The following is a 16,976-nucleotide window of genomic DNA, read 5'->3' on the forward strand; positions in this document are numbered from 1 at the left end:
TTGGAGGCTGACATGTGGACCCGACCCCACCTGTTTTGGTCCCTCTCCACCAAAGCTGGCCACGCACGACGGCACGAGAGACGAGACAATAGACTGTTCCGCACGCATTCCGGCACCCGGCTCGCGCTGTTGCGGCACGCGGTTGGCTCTCTGCGTACTAGGCCACCTCACCCCGCGCGTCCCGCGACCTTGTCGCATTGGTCCCGTCCATGGAATCGCGACGTCAAAGTGCACCGCAAATTGCAGCCAACCGCTGCGCTCTGTTCACCAATTAACAATTGACCCTCTTGCGAGTGCCTCTGGGTCCTGGATTCTTCCCCCTCCCTCGGCTATCGTTATATAAGGTCCCGGACAGACACGGACCATGGTGTGTCCATCTCGCTCTCGCTCACAGTTCTCGGTTCCCTTCGGAGGCTTGTGGGTAGGTGAATTCGTCGGTTCTGTGATCTGCCTGCCTGCTAGAGTACCGATCTAAGAAGAAGCCGATGCCAATTGCCGCGACCATGCCCGGGGCCGTCGCCGCGCCGGTGCACGGGCCCGTGCACGTCGCCCCGCGCCACGCGTCCCCGGCGCGCACGGCGCCGCGGCGCGAGCAGTCGCCGCTGAACCCGAGCTCGCAGGCGGCGCTCCGCGCGGGCTCGGCGCCATCGCCTGGCCACGCCGCCTCCGCCGGGGGCTGCTGCTCCTCGTCCGCGGATGGCGTGAGGACTCACATCGCCAACCTTGACCGCGTGCTCGGGAAGCCGCCGACCGTGCCGAGGACCATGCCGGCCCACGCGAGCAAGGCGGAGGAGGAACAAGAACAGGAGCCGCTCAACATCAGGCATGGGCTCCTCAACGCGCTGAACCTGTCCTTCTTCGTCCCCATGCCCGGGATGCGGGCACGCAACGCCGCCGACGAGCACATGTCCCCGCGCAGCCTGATGCACATGCAGCAGCTCCTCTCTGCCGACTCCCCGCGCGCGTCCCCGCGGAGCACCATCGGGCTCCGCTGGCGCAGCCTCCACGGGGAAGACGGCTGGGCCGGGCTCCTGGACCCGCTCGACTCGGACCTCCGCCGCGAGCTCCTCCGCTACGGCGACTTCGTGCAGGCGGCGTACCAGGCCTTCCACTCGCTGCCCACGGCGTCGGCGAGGCACCGGGGCCTGATGCTCCCGGACCGGTCCTACCGCCCCACGCGCAGCCTCTTCGCCACCTCGGCGCTGTCCATGCCGCCCTGGGCCAAGCGGCCCAACACCCCCGAGTGGCTCACGCAGCAGTCCAACTGGATCGGCTACGTCGCCGTGTGCGAGTCGGAGCGCGAGGTCGCCCGCATGGGCCGCCGCGACATCGCCATCGTGCTCCGCGGGACGGCCACCTGCCTCGAGTGGGCCGAGAACCTGCGCGCCTCGCTCGTGCCCCTCGACGGCGAGAGCTGCGCCTGCGGCGACGACAGCAGCAGCGCCGCCGGAGCGGGAGAACCCAAGGTGGCGCGGGGGTTCCGGAGCCTCTACAAGACGGCCGGGGAAAAGGTGAACAGCCTCTCGGAGGACGTCATGGACGAAGTAAAACGCCTCATGGAGAAGTACAAGGGCGAGGAGCTGAGCATCACGGTGGTCGGGCACAGCCTCGGGGGCGCGCTGGCGCTCCTCGTGGCCGACGAGATCGCCACGACCATCCCCGACGCGCCGCCCGTCGCCGTGGTCTCCTTCGGCGGCCCGAAAGTGGGCAACGCCGCGTTCGTGGAAAAGCTCAAGGAGAGCGGCAAGGTCAACGTGCTGCGCATCGTCAACGCCGGGGACATGGTCACCAAGGTGCCCGGGGTGGCGCCGCGGCTGCCGCTCACCAAGGAGCAGTACCAGCACGCGGGCGCGGAGCTGCGCATCGACAGCAAGAACTCCCCCTGCCTGCGCCCCGACGCCGGCCCGGCGAGCCGCCACGACCTGGAGGCGTACCTCCACCTCATCGACGGCTTCACCGCGACGGGGCACCCGTTCCGGTACGACGCGCGGCGCAGCGTGATCAGGCTGCTGCAGCTGCAGAAGGGGAACGTGAAGAAGGAGTACGTGAACCGGGCCAGAGAGCTCGGCGTCGACCCCGCCGCGCCCGCCGACGTGGGCCGGAGCATGGCGTATGGCAACTGCGCCGTCGCGAGCCCGTCCTGATCGACTGAAATCGTGCAAGTGATTTTCCGTAGGAACAAAAGGATTCTTTCGTTTAGTCGCGGGCGGGTGTCGTGTCGGTTGCAGTACAGGAAAAAAGATCTCATTTTTCCTCTTCTTCTTTTCGACGCATGTACAGGGAGAAAATCATGCAAGCATGATAGTATGGCATAATTGATCAGGTGAAAAGATCTGAGTGTTCTGACCACAATGTTTTGTTCACCACTTCACCTCTTCGTTCCATTTTCCTCGTGAGACACACGAACCACGTATTCTCGAACCGAAAAGACAGAGGGGGGGAGACCCATTCCCTACAATACAATAGAGTGTGGAATTTTTCAACCCAGGTAGCGTTAACATCGACTTTTCACTATCACCATCAACGTACTCAACAGCGTAACCAAAATGAAAAAAAAATATCTTCCCAATGGTTCATCCCAGCAAGCTTACACTTCTTACAGTTAACAATTCATCAACGCTGTCTGTATGCTGATTAATTAACTGAAGCAGCAAAGTCGCAGCTTGAGGAACGCATCGTTTTTTATGTGGTTCCTACTTCCAACACGAGGTCGGCAAACCGAAGTTCTTTCTTTACTCCCCTTGGACGAATCCTATTTAAAGTCTTCGAGGCCTCTTTCCTCGCAGTAGAGTTTTTCTCAATAGGAAAATCCATGATGAATCCTTTCTAATTAGTACTAATTACGCCTGTCCATTTCTAGAAGCGTACACGCGTTTTAAGACTAAACATTGACCATCAGTTAAACCTAATGCGTAGGTTACGTGGCATAGAACTATACCATTTGAAAAAAAATGAAAATGCAAATTTTGGTGGTAAAATTTTATGGTCAAACTTGTAGAAATATATGGGTCCAGGCCATATGTACTAATCTCGAAAATCTCATAAGCACATTAGGTTGAGTGGCAAAATTGAGAAATTTAGTTAGAGGAAGACTTATGTAAAAGTTCGTGTGTTTGACTCCCCTTGAGACAAGAGGAGAAGAGACAGTAACACGCACTCACACATAAATGCCGTGTTTCGTGATGAGACTTGCGAAGCTCATCATTTTACATGGTTTTGAGTTTTGTCTTCGGATGAGTTAATTGGAGTCTTTTAGGATCCTACTATCCAAATAGGTTTTTGAACGGTTTTCAATTATGTCAGTCGTCTCGCATCCTCAATGAGTGGCTATATAAAAAAGAAGTACACTGCCAACCAGAGGCTGCATATATGATATCTTAACTTCCACGCCCTAGCCGACACCATTTCGATATACGCCACTTTTAGCTTCCATTGCCAACAACTGTGTGTAGGACTGCTCGAAAGAGAAGGCCCCCGAAATCATGTCCATCAAGATCCGACAACATGAGTGGTCGATAAGATTTTTTGGGAGTGTTCTCATGTGACTGCTCGCTTTTGTCGACTACATCATTAACGACATCTTTATTGGATCTAGATCTGAAGGTTTTTTGTTTGCGCTCCGTCCTATGTTGGTAGTTGCAGTGACGATAGAGGTGCAAGTTTGGTTTCACTTTAACCATTGTTTCTCATGCATGTTTCTTTCTTTTGCACTTGTAATCTTCTCCATGGCGATATGATGATGAATAGGCAGCTCATGTCCTAACTTGCAAGGGATGTGTCCTCGGCCACATCACATTCACCGATCTAAGATGACGACTCGAGCAACTCTTTAGAACCATCAAGGTTAATCAAATTTATGTAGATTTAGTCATTTGTAAGTTTTTTCATCGAAGTTTGGATAAATATCAGCGCACGTGCAACACGTGGGTTTCAAGAAGACGGTTTTGAAAGTTTTTTATGCATCTTCTGGTTTTATTAGAAATCTTTGTTGATAGATGTACTGTGATTAATTAATCAATGAAATCTGATCATTCGTTATGAAAACAGAACTGACATCACCACTTAATTCTCGCCAAAAAAAATTCACCACTTAAGTTTTTTTATTACTAGTAGTACTATGAAAACAGAACTGACATCACCATCTGTGGCGTGTGGACTATGGCCTCGGCTCACTGTGAAATGGCTCACACGTCACACCGCTAGGGTGACACCGCACTGAACTGCTCAGCTCACATCGATGTTTCGATCCCTGTCTTCCAGAATACGCAGCCCGCGGGGGCGCGGGGCCTCCTCTCGTGACCTTGCCGCCTTCTCCCGCCACCTCACCGTCCGCCTCGCTCCAGCGACTCCCGTAATATCCGTGTGCCTCTGAGACAATTGGCTGGAACAGCCAGAGGTCAAGAGCAGCCAGAGAGCGCGATCAAGATCGAGGCCGACGCCGACCAGATGGCGAAGGTCGTCCTGGTTGCGCCGTTGCGAGCTCCGTGCTGCCAGTTCTCTTTGCAAGAGCCGATCTCAAGGTCATTCTTGTTTCGAACTTTAGACTGAAGTTTGAGACATGGGATGGTTAATTGGAATGTTCAGTTCAGGTCTGAGTGCAGGACATGTGAAAATAGTTGAGGTGCAAGAAGCACTACCGGGAATTATTCAGGGTTGGTGAAGTGTAGAGCTGAAAACGTACACAAGAAGTTATCATGTGTTGCGAAGGATCGAAGATGCTGGAACAACGAGTGATTGTCAAAAATAAAGACTCAGCTGGGAGCCTGGGACAGAAGATGAAAGGAGCCGGTCTCTGGAAGAATATCAAGGATTAAGAGGCAAAAAGGATGATCTTGCTTGCTAGGCGGATGTGGACGGACAGAAAGGAAGTGGGGTCAGTGACTAGTCGACGGTCTGGTTTAAAGAGTAGCAGCTATGAATTGTCGGGTGGATGATTAGAAGCATCATGAACATATGGTCCTAGTTCCTAAAATAGTCACTTTGCACGGGATAGTTGATATTGATTTCCCAACGAATTTATTTTACCTACCATAAATAGTACTACTACAGTATTAGTACTTCCAGCATACCCTAAATTTAATCTTCGGATCAGTAAGATTAAACATTTAATAATGTACATTATATTAAAATTATATGTATGACTCATCCCTCTTGTTATCTGTGGATGGTTGTTCTCTCTGTATAAGTTGTTCTCACATATTGCCGTTTGTTTGAACAGGCACTCTCCGTTCCAACAAATTGCTGTCATTCAAGGATCTACTTTGGGTGGTACGCAGAACTTGATTTTTCTTCCAATCTCTGTATATGTGATGCTGCCTTTAACCTTCAATATATTAAATCTGTTTTATCTTATGCAACACAATCTTTGCTCCAGCGTTTTGAATTTTTTAATGCATTTCGTCATCCTTATAAAATGCAACCCTGGGATTGCCAGAGACAGGCCTTGCTAGTATTCTATGCCACAGTGCTCTTCTTTTGTAAATAAATTGTTTGAGGAATTGTCCAGATGGCCTCAAAAGCAAAATGACAATGCGACTGTTTGTTTTGGAACAAACAGTTGGGCTTCTGTAATCTACCAGTAATATTATCCACCACCAATAAGCCCAACTGTTTGTTTAGAAGGCCTTCGATTTGTGGTGGATAAATAATTTAACGTGGGCCTGGTACTGGTAGATTACAGAAGCCCAACTGTTTGTTTAGCCTGGTTGTTCGGCTTAGCCGGACCGGGCCAGGCTTGTTTAGACGGAGCTCTGCACGAAACTCACATCTTTGTCCCCGCATGGCCACGCCATCAACTGTGTTCCTCCCTAAAAAAAATTTAACTGTGTGCCAAGGAAGGAAAAAAAAAACTGCGTACCTTTCGATGGAGATCGGCGGCGCATACGCGCCCTCGTAGCCTCTGGCCGGCTGCTCGCCGATATCGGCGGCAGCAGCGACGGAGGCTCGCAGTCCTGACGGCGCGGCAGTTCAATTTCCGGTGGCAGTAGTCTGGCTGGCTGGTCAGTTGTCACGGTCCCAGCGGCTTCGAGGTTCCACGCAGCAGCCACAGCGGAAGATCACTATCCGACAGTCCTATTGCGTGCTGCCTCTGTCTAACGCAAGAACTCTTGTCTCTGGCCAGCACCACGGCCACTCTCCCAGACTCCCAGCCTCACCCGCCGCTCCACTATGCGCAGCCTCCGGGGCCTCCTCGCCCTCTCCGGCCACCTCCCGGGCCGCCACGCGCCGGCGAGCGGCGCCTCCTCCTCTCCCCACAGCGCCCTCTTCGCCCGTGCCCTCCAGATCCTCTCCCAGCCGGAGCCCGTCCGTCTCGAGAAGCTCTCCGCCCCCGACTCAGGTTCGTGATTGACTCATCCCATCTCGCCTATCTACCTTTCTTCCGGGGGAAATTGTGGTTTCAAACTGTGGCTGGCTTCAGGGATCGTGGAGCTGAGGCTGGAGCGGCCGGAGGCCAGGAACGCCATCGGGAAGGAGATGCTCAAGGGCCTGCGGAGCGCGATGGACAAGGTGGAGGCCGACCCGACGGCGAACGTCCTGCTGTTAGCGAGCTCCGTGCCCAAGGTTTTCTGCGCGGGCGCTGACCTCAAGGTGCCACCTCGACCACTTCTATGCTGCAAGTTGGACGAATTTCTGCTCTAGCTAGTTACAAGAATTTCTTTCTTTAGCTTGTGATTTTGGTTCCTGTAGAGAAACTGTCTAATCACATTTGCTAGTGTGGAACTTCTTACTTCTTCATATAATTGAACAGGGACTGGGGCATTTCAGGCTGATTAGTAGTCATTTATAGTGAAATATGTGAAGTGCCTGTTCAAAAAGTAAATGATAGGATAGCTGACAAGATTGGTTAGCAAAATAGATGAGTGACACATTGCCACATTGGTACAGGTGGTGACATACAATTATCGGAAAAATGATTCAGAAAAAAAAATACTTGTCCTGGTTGAGTTGTGACAGCCTATGGAGGTGTTGGCGTCTCAAGCAATACCAGATGGGATAATGTGAAAATAATCCTCATGTTTGCACCTCTTTTGGAGTAACAAATTGAGAAATTATGAGGTCAAAATCACGGTCTGACTTATTAGGAGAAATCTAAGTATGTTTAATCAGTTGGATCATTGAAACATAGCAATTGTTGTTCTGCTGTGTTTGTGCTATTTGCTTTGTGAAGCAATTTATTTGAATTATTTTCTTATGTCTGTGTGCATCACGTGATGCAGAGGCCGGGGGATTTGTCCTCCTTTTTGAAACAAAAAAATGATCTCCATATCTTCTCTCTCTAAAAAAAAGACGATTTCCATATCATTATAGAACTAAAAATATCAGATATGTATGTTGCATAAAAAAAGGTGAATTGCCTTTGTTATGCTTCCTCTATCATATCCTTTACTTTGTTCTGTGTTGATCATGTTCCATACCTCTTCAAATTATGATGTGTTGACAGGAAAGGAGGTTAATGGGTCCTTGCGAAGTCCGGGAATTTGTTAATTCCTTGAGAGCTACATTCTCATCCTTCGAGGTTTGTTCCTGGATGCATAACTTAGTTAATTTAACATGTGAATTGTTGATGAAATAAAGCCACATATATCACTGTTTAAGTTAAATGCATGCTCTCCTCTTATTATTAGCTAATGTAATAGTAGTTCCTTAATACTGAGTTAATTAGCATGCATGACATGTTATTTTATCTGGTGTGTTTATAATACTTGCAAGGTTTTGCTTGTATGAGCAGACACTCTCCATTCCTACAATTGCTGTTGTTGAAGGAGCTGCTTTTGGTGGTGGGCTAGAATTGGCTCTTTCATGTGATCTTCGTATTTGTGGTATTGAGTTAGTCTGCAGTGCTCAAATTGCATATATCTTATAGAAACTAGTTATGTCCCTTCCAAACAGTTGAATGCATCTCTTCGACATGCTTTGCAGGGGAGAGTGCAACATTTAGCTTGCCAGAGACCGGCCTTGCTATTATTCCTGGGTATGTGTCCAGGATGGCGCTTTCTTTTGTAAGTAATTTCTGTAATTATTGTCGACATTGTCTGGAATAGTAACGCGTATTACTCGTCGTATGAATTTACCTAGCAGTACTGGACAAACTTTTGCACTGTATAAATTTTTCTTGCTTAGGTGCATCAGTCCATATTTCATATGAAATGGGAAATGGCATTCATGATTTATGTTTTAAACTAAAAGCAGGAGGCTTTCATGTGTTTCATTGTACTTGAATAGCACATCATAATAGAAGAGCTTTTTTACTATACCTTGGTACTCCATAAAGAAAGATAGTGTACCAATCAAATCCAACCATTGATTTAGAAGGGTATTTCAGGTATTTCCTCTCCTCCAAAACACCAATATTATTTCCTAATTAATCAGGCCGCCGCCTCCTCCAGATCGTGCTTCGCCGCCGGCATCTGTTCTCCTTCCCACCGCTGCGACCATGCCGGTAGCAATCCAAGCAACGAACTAGGCTGGAACGCGTGCAGGGAAAAAATCATTGCTAAGCTCTACCATGAATCCAATCAAATCAATCACGTGAGATCAATTGCTTGTATCAGCAACTATTCGGATCCTTCACAGCCTATCAATCAATCATTGGAAGGCGGAGCGAACATCTGCGAGGAAGAGAGGCACGAGCCCAGGCCATACTTGAAGAACTCGGTGCCTCTCCAGGGTGCCCGAGGCATGGTCTTTCCCTCGTTGTTCGTTCTCCGGCGAGTGTTCGTGTGAATTGGACACTAGATTACAATTGTACCCCTAAACTTAAGGTGCTCCCAGTTTTTTTATGTGGTACTCCCTCGCGTTTAAGTTGGAGTACCAATTAAACACATCCGTTAGATCAAGCGAAATAGATGGTCCATATTAATTCCAGGGTACCGTAAAAGAGTTCTAATAGAATTGGTTTGACAATTGCTGGAATGTCCACAACGAAATGATGTGCTTCAGCTGCTAACATCCACCTCTTACAATATATAGAGCTGGAGGAACACAGCGTCTTCCTAGGATTGTTGGAAGGTCCAGAGCAAAGGAGTTGATATTCACTGGTCGTAGATTTGATGCGACAGAAGCTGTAACTATGGGTACGGCTAGGCTAGCCTCGTTGAGCTTCTTCCTTTATGACTTCCTGTTACTGCAGATAAGCTTCTATCACTTCTTAGAAGAATCAGCATGACATGATGTATGTTTTGCATGGCAGGAGTTGTAAACTACTGTGTTCCTGGTGGTGATGCTTATCAAAAAGCTCTTGAACTTGCCCGGGAGATAAATCAGAAAGTAAGATACTCCCTCCGTCCCATAATTTTTGTCGAAATATTACATGTATCTAGACGCTTTTTAGGAATAGATACATCTTTTTTTTTTGGCAAATTTGAGACGAGAATTATGGGACGGAGGGAGTACTTCTGAATATATTATGTGCTTTATTTTATCTGATTGAGCTCTTGTGTGGCACAAGAAGATTTGCAAATATCTACATTCCTCGGGAACACCGTTCCCTGTTCCACCCATACTAATGTACTTACTTTAACGCATATTACTCGACATTTAACTTGGTCATGTCCTTGATCATTCTAGATTTTCTGATGTTAGTTCTTTCTTCCAGGGCCCGTTAGCATTAAGAATGGCCAAGAAGGCCATCAATCAAGGGATGGAGGTAGACCTGTCCTCTGCATTGGCCATCGAAGAAGAATGTTACGAGCAAGTTTTGCACACTCAGGACCGTCTTGAAGGTCTAGCTGCATTTGCCGAGAAACGAAAACCTTTATACACAGGAAAGTAATGCCGTAATCAGGTTGCTGTCTTAGCATCTCATGTCCTGATCTGCAAGAGGATTGCAAGATGTATGCAAATTCATGTATTTTGCCATAAAGTTCAGATAATAAGATGCATCTTTTTTTTGCCTAGGTTAATAAGTTGCATCTGGAGTCCTACACCTTAATTTTTAGTGTGTCAAGATTGCCTAAGCCTGAAAACCAACTTCGCCCCTAAAAAGTACTACTCCGACCCATATTACTTGTCGCAAATTTATGCAAATATGGATGTATTTATGTTTAAAAAGCATCTAGATACATGGAATATTTTGACAAGTAATATGAGTCGGAGGAGGGAGTAGTACTAGCCTATGGAGACTCTGCAATTTCGATTTGTCATCGTGGATAGGGTGATCAAGCCGGATTTTACTAAACGACTGGAAACCGGTGCTGTGAAACAAGCGCAACTTATTTCGAAAAGGTTGAAAGCTTGTGTAAAAATATAACTACAAACTCCACTAGCCGGTTACAATATTTTGGATCAAACCGGCAAGGCCATGGATGAACACCCCTAATTGCGGAGGTATCTAAAGGTCTGACAAAAAGGTGGAACAAAGAAAGAACACTAATTGCACGGCAACACAAAGGTGCCCTACTCTTGTTTTAGTGCTGTTAGCCTCCTTCAGCTTGAGTGTTAGTCACTCCGTTGATCCGTTCCATAATTCTCGTCGAAATTTTACATGTATCTGGACACATTTTAGGAATAGATACATCCATTTTTGGACAAATTTAAGACAAAAATTATGAAACGGAGAAAGTACTCTTGTTTCTGGTGCTGTTAGCCTCCTTCAGGACTGGATTATAGGCTTGAGCGTTACTGTTAGCATATTTTGCATACACATTTTGTTCATACTGTTATTTCTCCCGATGCTATCAATTGCCCAACAAGCACGCGGGCTCAATAGTAATCCTAGTATACTATAAAGTCCACGCGGGCGAAATTGCGAAGGTAGTACGTGCAGTTCCAGACACACTGCCAACCCTGTCTGCCATGCAAGGCAGCCATGATGAGCTTGGAGAGGCAGCAACACACAGGCACGCCAGTACCTCCCTTGGCTTGTCACCGCGGTGGCCGGTGCCAAAGAGAAGCACAAGCTGACAGGGCCCCACGGCCTTCAGATTCTCACAAGTCCTTTTTATCAGGCCGAAGGCAACCAGGCATCATTTCATCCATGGCACTGATCGACGTACGAGACCCATCGACGGAATGAACGATGCCTCCCAGAAGACCAGAGCTGAGAGCTTGGACTCTTGCAACTTTCCCCGATTCCCAGGGGAGCACAAGGGGGAGAAGCCATGTGGTTAATCATTTTACCGTGCATGCATCCCTTTTGCTCCCTTGATCATGATGCGTCCTCAGAGGCTCAGACCTCCCTATTCTCAACATGATCTCCTCCTGGGCGCATTCTTGACAGAACGCATGATGTACCACTACTCCTGTGGACGCTGCTGCTGCTCTTTCCTAGAGCCATGGGCGCGCATCTGAAGTCAGAACAATGCAGAAAATATTGCATTCCAACCGAAAGATATGAAAGCTGTAAATGGGAAGTCGTGCTCGACCGGCCAGCGGAGGTCGAAACTTGAGGTAGATCGTGGTGATCTGCATGCATGGCGCGTCAGAGTATGCCATGATTTTTTTTTCTTCTCTTTCTTTAACTGACTGAAAGCCTGCCAATCAACTTGATGCGATTTTATTTTAAGCTGGTATAGTACGGTTTTTCTACAGAGTTGGTCCAGGTTGCCCTTTTTGAGTGTTCGTCAGATCAGTCTCATGTTGGGTATTCCTCTGAACTAAAACAGAGTTGGATCGGACGGAGGGGGTACGTGGATAACTTTATTCGCTTGTGTCATTTTCTCCTGTGGAATTTATGTAAATCGCAGTCTCTTCAGCAAAACATGGCATAGTTTTCGTTATTTTATTTTTGTACAAGTCTGTATTACCCCCCGGAACTCTAGGGATGGTTCGCATTATCACACGGAACTCTAAAAAACGTTCAAAGTACCACACTCCCCCTCAACTCTTAATACTGCTTAGAATATCTTCTCCTTCATCTCTAGCTTGTTTTGACCGGTTTTGGCTGTCGCGTCAGCTGACACGTGTATAACAAACATTTACTCACAAGTCATTTTCTCTTCAATCGTAAGTTGAAATGCTCTGAAATTTTAACAGTGGGCTCAGGACAACATTTATGGTTTTCTATATTAATTTGAATCTCAAACATATAGCAAATTTGAAAATACTTTTCTATATTTTCAAAAAAAATGTAAACTATTTCATTTTTCTTGAAAGAACGTGATTTGAAGGCGTAAGTGTCACAGTCTTGTGAGCTTTACCTGCGCTGCTGTCGTGCCGAGAATGGATGGTGACATCTCTCAAAAAAAAGAACGGATGGTGACAGGTGGGGCCACATTAGCCCAGCGTGCTTCAAAGCCCCAGCCGTATCGTGGCAGTTAAGTTCAGCTTAATTGTAACTAACCTGTTTTCCGTATAAGTAGCACAGTGCTATATTAACTTCATACGGAGTATGAATTTGTAGCTACACAGACCCAAAAAAAAGTTCATAGGTGTAAATAATTGTCTTTTTTGTACCATACAGAACAGACATAGTTAAAATTAACATCTACAACATTTTTTTAATTATTCCAAACTTAAAAGTGGAAGAGGACAAACATACATTTTTCGACTTTAGAGTGTTAACTTCTGTGACCACTTTTTTTCCGACGAAAAGAGCACATCGTGCTTTTCATTACCAAAGTGGTCGAGAAGAACTCAACCAAGTAATAAATACAAGATTAAATACAGAGTATTTTTTGGGTGAAGATTAAATACAAAATTAACTTATGTGGCCTCTTTGATTTGTAGGATAGGAAAAACATAGGAACACAGAATTGTAATATCATGCTCATTTGAATCCTACAAAAATGTGGTCGTACCAAAGTTGGTTTGATTGAACGTGGAACAAAGAAAATATAAAGGGATCTTAACAAGAGGAGTGGATGCAAAATTTCAATCCGATACATTTCAGCAGCAGCAATAATCGCAGATTTGTGCCTGGTTTAAACTTTGTTTTGGTATCTGAAATAAATCTAAAACATGCAAGTTTGGATGGAGGGAGTAGTATGAAGAAAGTTAATTTGAATTTTTAATGCACCGGGCCCCCCAAACTTTACTCAGTATTCTCTCGTGTGCTCCATCGTTTAATTATAACTGTCCGTCGAAGAAATCAAGAGTATAGTTATTGCTATATTTTCTATCAGTATCAGTGCCCTTACTTAAATCCGGTATCTGAGCACGTCTCCCGTTTGCTTCCCCCTCCTCCCTCCACTTCGTTCTCCTCTCCTGACCACACTAAGCTGCTGTACTCGGGAACTAGCAGTAACGGTGGCCGGTGGGGGCGGCTATATCTTCCTGCCGAGCCCCACAGCCCCCTCGCTCCGTGGATCTTCTTCCTCCTCGCGCGAGCGCCGCCACTCATCCCGCTGCCGAGCGCCCGAGCCCACTAGCTCGTCTTCCTCCTCGCTCGAGCGCCTCCACCGCAGGTTGATCTCCCCTTCGATTCTCTCGCTCCCGACCGTTTCTCCTCCCATCACCCCACGAACGGATTCCGCCCTTTAGATCCCCGTTTCATAATCTTCCCAATTCGTAACTGAGGCAAAAATCAAGGTAGGGCGGGCGCCCTACCTTGCCCTACTGGGTCCTCCGCCCGTGTTATTCATGGCCAATTTGGCGCTCTAAATTTCTGTTTTTTGTGTCTCTGCAGAGTCGAGTGCTTCTGGTTCTCCTGCATTTGCCCTCTTGGTGCCGATAATCGAACGAGGAGAAGGCTGGATCTTGGTGGCAGGAATCCTCTCGATTGCAGAGAAGTTGCGGCCTTGCTTCGCGTCCCTTACAAAATTTGTGTTTTGGTTCATTACGGCCCTCCCTAGTCCATACTCCTGGAGCTTGCTTGGTATTTTGGTGCAAAGAGTTATAAAGTCAGAAAAAAAAATATCCTGAGTTTTAATCCGGTGGATTGTCTGAAGAATTACCTCATTTGGTGGACATAATCATCAAGAGGCGACCGGATATCGTTCGGTGGTTGGGCCTAGCTCTGGTAATGCTGAGGTTTGATGGAGGTCGTTGATAAGACTGCCGAGCCAAAGGGCCCTTCGGTGGCCACTGCTCAGCAGACAAATAATTCAGAGCTTCCATTATCACTAATGATAGATGCATCAAGGGAAAGGGAGAGTACACAGCAGTCAGATGAGAAGGATCTGTTAGCTGAAGGCGAGGAGAGCTTCCAGAGCGAGGAATCATCAGATGAGGGTGGGCGGAGTTCATTCTCCGGGGTGAGCCACCCCCCGGAACCAATTGACGTGGATCTTATGAGTACGGTGTATGTTGCAATTGACGAGGATAAGCCCGAGCCACCAGGGTGCTTGATGCGAGGCCTGTCAGCTAAAGGACAGTCTATAGAGGACATTTTTATCCATGTCTCTGATGTAAAACCAAATGCGGTTGTCGGCGTAGGCAGTGTCAATGGTTTGGTTGAAGATGTGTTGTCAGGTGCTGTAGCGGCGCCATTCCCAGCCACAGTTGTTCCAGAGCCTATCGAGGTTGTGCCCTCAATTCAGGCATTGGAGGAGAAGGATTGTGTCTCTGGTGCATCCCTCCCTCCCAGTGGCACTACCAGCTCTCATAGTAGTAGTGAAAGCACCGGCATCGTTGCTGCCACAAGCATCAGGAACAGTTGCACAAGCACATCTGGAAGTGGACTCATCACCAGTGAACCCATGGTAACTGTGGAGAGAACACAAGATAGCACAAAGGTTAGCCTCCGAGGCAATTCAATGGAAAGTGTAAAGATTAGCATCAGTCGAGCGAGTGATAGCAGTGGTGTTAGCGATGACAGCAACTGGAGTAACATCACAGGAGCTGCTAGCAAGCCTCACAAGGGAAATGATCCTCGATGGAGAGCCATTCTTGCTGTCCGAACTCGGAACAATGTGCTTGGGATGAGCCATTTTAGACTGCTCAAGCGTCTTGGATGTGGCGATATTGGCAGTGTGTACCTCTCAGAGCTGAGTGGGACAAGGTGCTACTTCGCAATGAAAGTAATGGACAAGGCATCCTTGGCGAGCAGGAAGAAGTTGAACAGGGCCCAAACTGAAAGGGAGATTCTCCAGCTTCTGGATCATCCATTCCTTCCTACTCTGTACACACACTTTGAGACCGACAGGTTCTCATGTTTGGTCATGGAATTCTGTCCGGGTGGTGATCTGCACACACTACGACAGCGGCAGCCACGAAAGCACTTCTCTGAGTATGCGGCAAGGTAATCTATGTTCCGGTATATTGCAGTTTCTTAGGTAAAATTGCGTATCGACCTGTGTTTATTTTTCGGCCAGTATAAGAATTTAGGATCGGAGGGAGTACCTTACCATCACTTCTTTTTTGGAAAGAAAAAAAGCCTTACTGGCATGTTTATGTTGATATATTTGGCGCTTTCTGAGTTTGAATCTTGTCAGGTTTTACTCTCATAGTACATGTTTACATTTTGAAATTAGTATTACTTGTGCTTTGGCATAGCTTTGAATTTTCAAAATAGTACTCGTATTAATTGGCCTTTGACAATGAAATTTGAGAAATAGTACATAAAAGTCAGGTCGTTAGGCCAACAGCCATGGAGTATTGTAGTACATTATTTATTTCCACAGCGGAAAACAGTACAGTATTTATGAACAGATGGTACCTGATGGACGCTTACATAGTACACTACAATTTCCACGGATCAGGACATATCTATGCAAATTTTATGTACTATTTCTCAAATTTCATTGTCAAAGGCCAATTAATACGAGTACTATTTAATGGATTAAAAGTCAACCATTACATAGTACACTACAAGTCCCGGATTTAGATGATCCATGCCATGGACAGCACGACAACAGTCAAGCATGCTCAAATTTGCTTTACTGCACTATGTTTTACAATTACATGGTAGCTTGTTCTGTTGAATAATTACCACTAGTATTGAGCATATAGCCATTAAGCCATATTGGATTCTGTTCTGGCCGAAGTACTTACGTGATGAATGTGTTTGTACCCTGAGCAGGTTTTATGCCGCAGAAGTACTCCTAACTCTTGAGTACCTGCACATGTTGGGGGTTGTCTACCGGGATCTGAAGCCAGAAAACGTCCTGGTGCGTGACGATGGACACATCATGCTCTCCGACTTTGACCTCTCGCTGCAATGCGCAGTGTCGCCTACGCTCATCAGAGCATCAGCGTCGGACTCTGATCTCAGAAGAGCAGGCGGTGCGTTCTGCGTGCAGCCTGTTTGCATGGAACCTTCTTCAGCCTGTATCCAGCCCGCGTGCTTCATGCCCAGGATGTTCGGCCAGAAGAGCAAGAAGCAGGGCAGCAGGAAGAAGAGGTCTGAGCTGGGACAGAGCTTCACCACCCTGCCGGAGCTGGTAGCCGAGCCTACGGCGGCTCGGTCGATGTCGTTCGTCGGGACCCATGAGTACCTGGCCCCGGAGATCATCAAGGGCGAAGGCCATGGCAGCGCCGTGGACTGGTGGACCTTCGGCATCTTCTTGCACGAGCTCCTTTATGGCAAGACGCCATTCAAGGGATCAGGCAACCGTGCGACCCTGTTCAACGTGGTCGGCCAGCAGCTGCGGTTCCCTGAGTCGCCGTCGACGAGCTACGCGAGCAGGGACCTCATCAGGGGGCTCCTGGTCAAGGAGCCGCAGCAGCGCCTTGGCGTGAAGCGGGGTGCCGCCGAGATCAAGCAGCATCCATTCTTTGAGGGCGTCAACTGGGCGCTCATCCGGTGCAGCACGCCTCCTGAGGTGCCGAAGCCCATCGAGGCCGAGCTGCCGGCCAAGTATGGGATTGCACAGCCGGTGGCGAGCGGCAGCAAGAGGGAGGCGGCATGCACCGAGGTGAAGTCCGGCGGCAAATTCCTCGACTTCGAGTTCTTCTAGTTCTAGATGGCCACGGCCATTGCTTCCTTTTTCAGTTTCTAATTGCTTGCGTGTGGAGTTCCTCCTGGTTCTGATTCGACCAGTGTTAGATTTAAAGCGTTATTTCAGCTTTGCAAGTATGTAACACTTTCAGAACCAGGGCAAGAGATTTATCAGATTTACCATTTGCACCGCTGCACTGAGCTATTGCATCAGAACACA

General features: G+C 47.8%; 3 protein-coding genes across 4 annotated transcripts; all 3 read left to right on the forward strand.

The window, feature by feature from the left end:
- The first annotated feature begins 271 nt into the window (after nucleotides 1-271).
- On the forward strand, nucleotides 272-2,352 carry LOC100842858 (phospholipase A1-Ibeta2, chloroplastic). The gene has a single exon (XM_010237480.3). The coding sequence runs from the start codon at nucleotides 486-488 to the stop codon at nucleotides 2,142-2,144; it is 1,659 nt and encodes a 552-aa protein (XP_010235782.2). The 5' UTR covers nucleotides 272-485; the 3' UTR covers nucleotides 2,145-2,352.
- Nucleotides 2,353-5,850: 3,498 nt separating this feature from the next.
- Nucleotides 5,851-9,902, forward strand: LOC100843164 (probable enoyl-CoA hydratase 2, mitochondrial). Of its 2 annotated transcripts, XM_003569958.4 has the most exons (8): nucleotides 5,883-6,337; nucleotides 6,419-6,588; nucleotides 7,442-7,516; nucleotides 7,730-7,820; nucleotides 7,921-7,972; nucleotides 8,971-9,074; nucleotides 9,191-9,267; nucleotides 9,596-9,902. In XM_003569958.4, exons 1-8 carry the CDS (start codon nucleotides 6,169-6,171, stop codon nucleotides 9,770-9,772), a joined length of 915 nt encoding a protein of 304 aa, XP_003570006.1. In that variant the 5' UTR covers nucleotides 5,883-6,168; the 3' UTR covers nucleotides 9,773-9,902. The 2 variants fall into 2 exon arrangements, with proteins under 2 accessions (XP_010235783.1, XP_003570006.1); XM_010237481.3 differs by lacking the exons at nucleotides 8,971-9,074; nucleotides 9,191-9,267; nucleotides 9,596-9,902 and adding an exon at nucleotides 8,371-8,865 and having other exon boundaries at nucleotides 5,851-6,337; nucleotides 7,921-8,000.
- Nucleotides 9,903-13,104: 3,202 nt separating this feature from the next.
- On the forward strand, nucleotides 13,105-16,941 carry LOC100843466 (serine/threonine-protein kinase D6PKL1). The gene is made up of 3 exons (XM_003569959.4): nucleotides 13,105-13,343; nucleotides 13,565-15,118; nucleotides 15,899-16,941. Exons 2-3 carry the CDS (start codon nucleotides 13,914-13,916, stop codon nucleotides 16,773-16,775), a joined length of 2,082 nt encoding a protein of 693 aa, XP_003570007.1. The 5' UTR covers nucleotides 13,105-13,343; nucleotides 13,565-13,913; the 3' UTR covers nucleotides 16,776-16,941.
- The last annotated feature ends 35 nt before the right edge of the window (nucleotides 16,942-16,976 follow it).

This window comes from Brachypodium distachyon, chromosome 3 (assembly GCF_000005505.3).
Source record: "Brachypodium distachyon strain Bd21 chromosome 3, Brachypodium_distachyon_v3.0, whole genome shotgun sequence".
NCBI lineage: Eukaryota > Viridiplantae > Streptophyta > Magnoliopsida > Poales > Poaceae > Brachypodium > Brachypodium distachyon.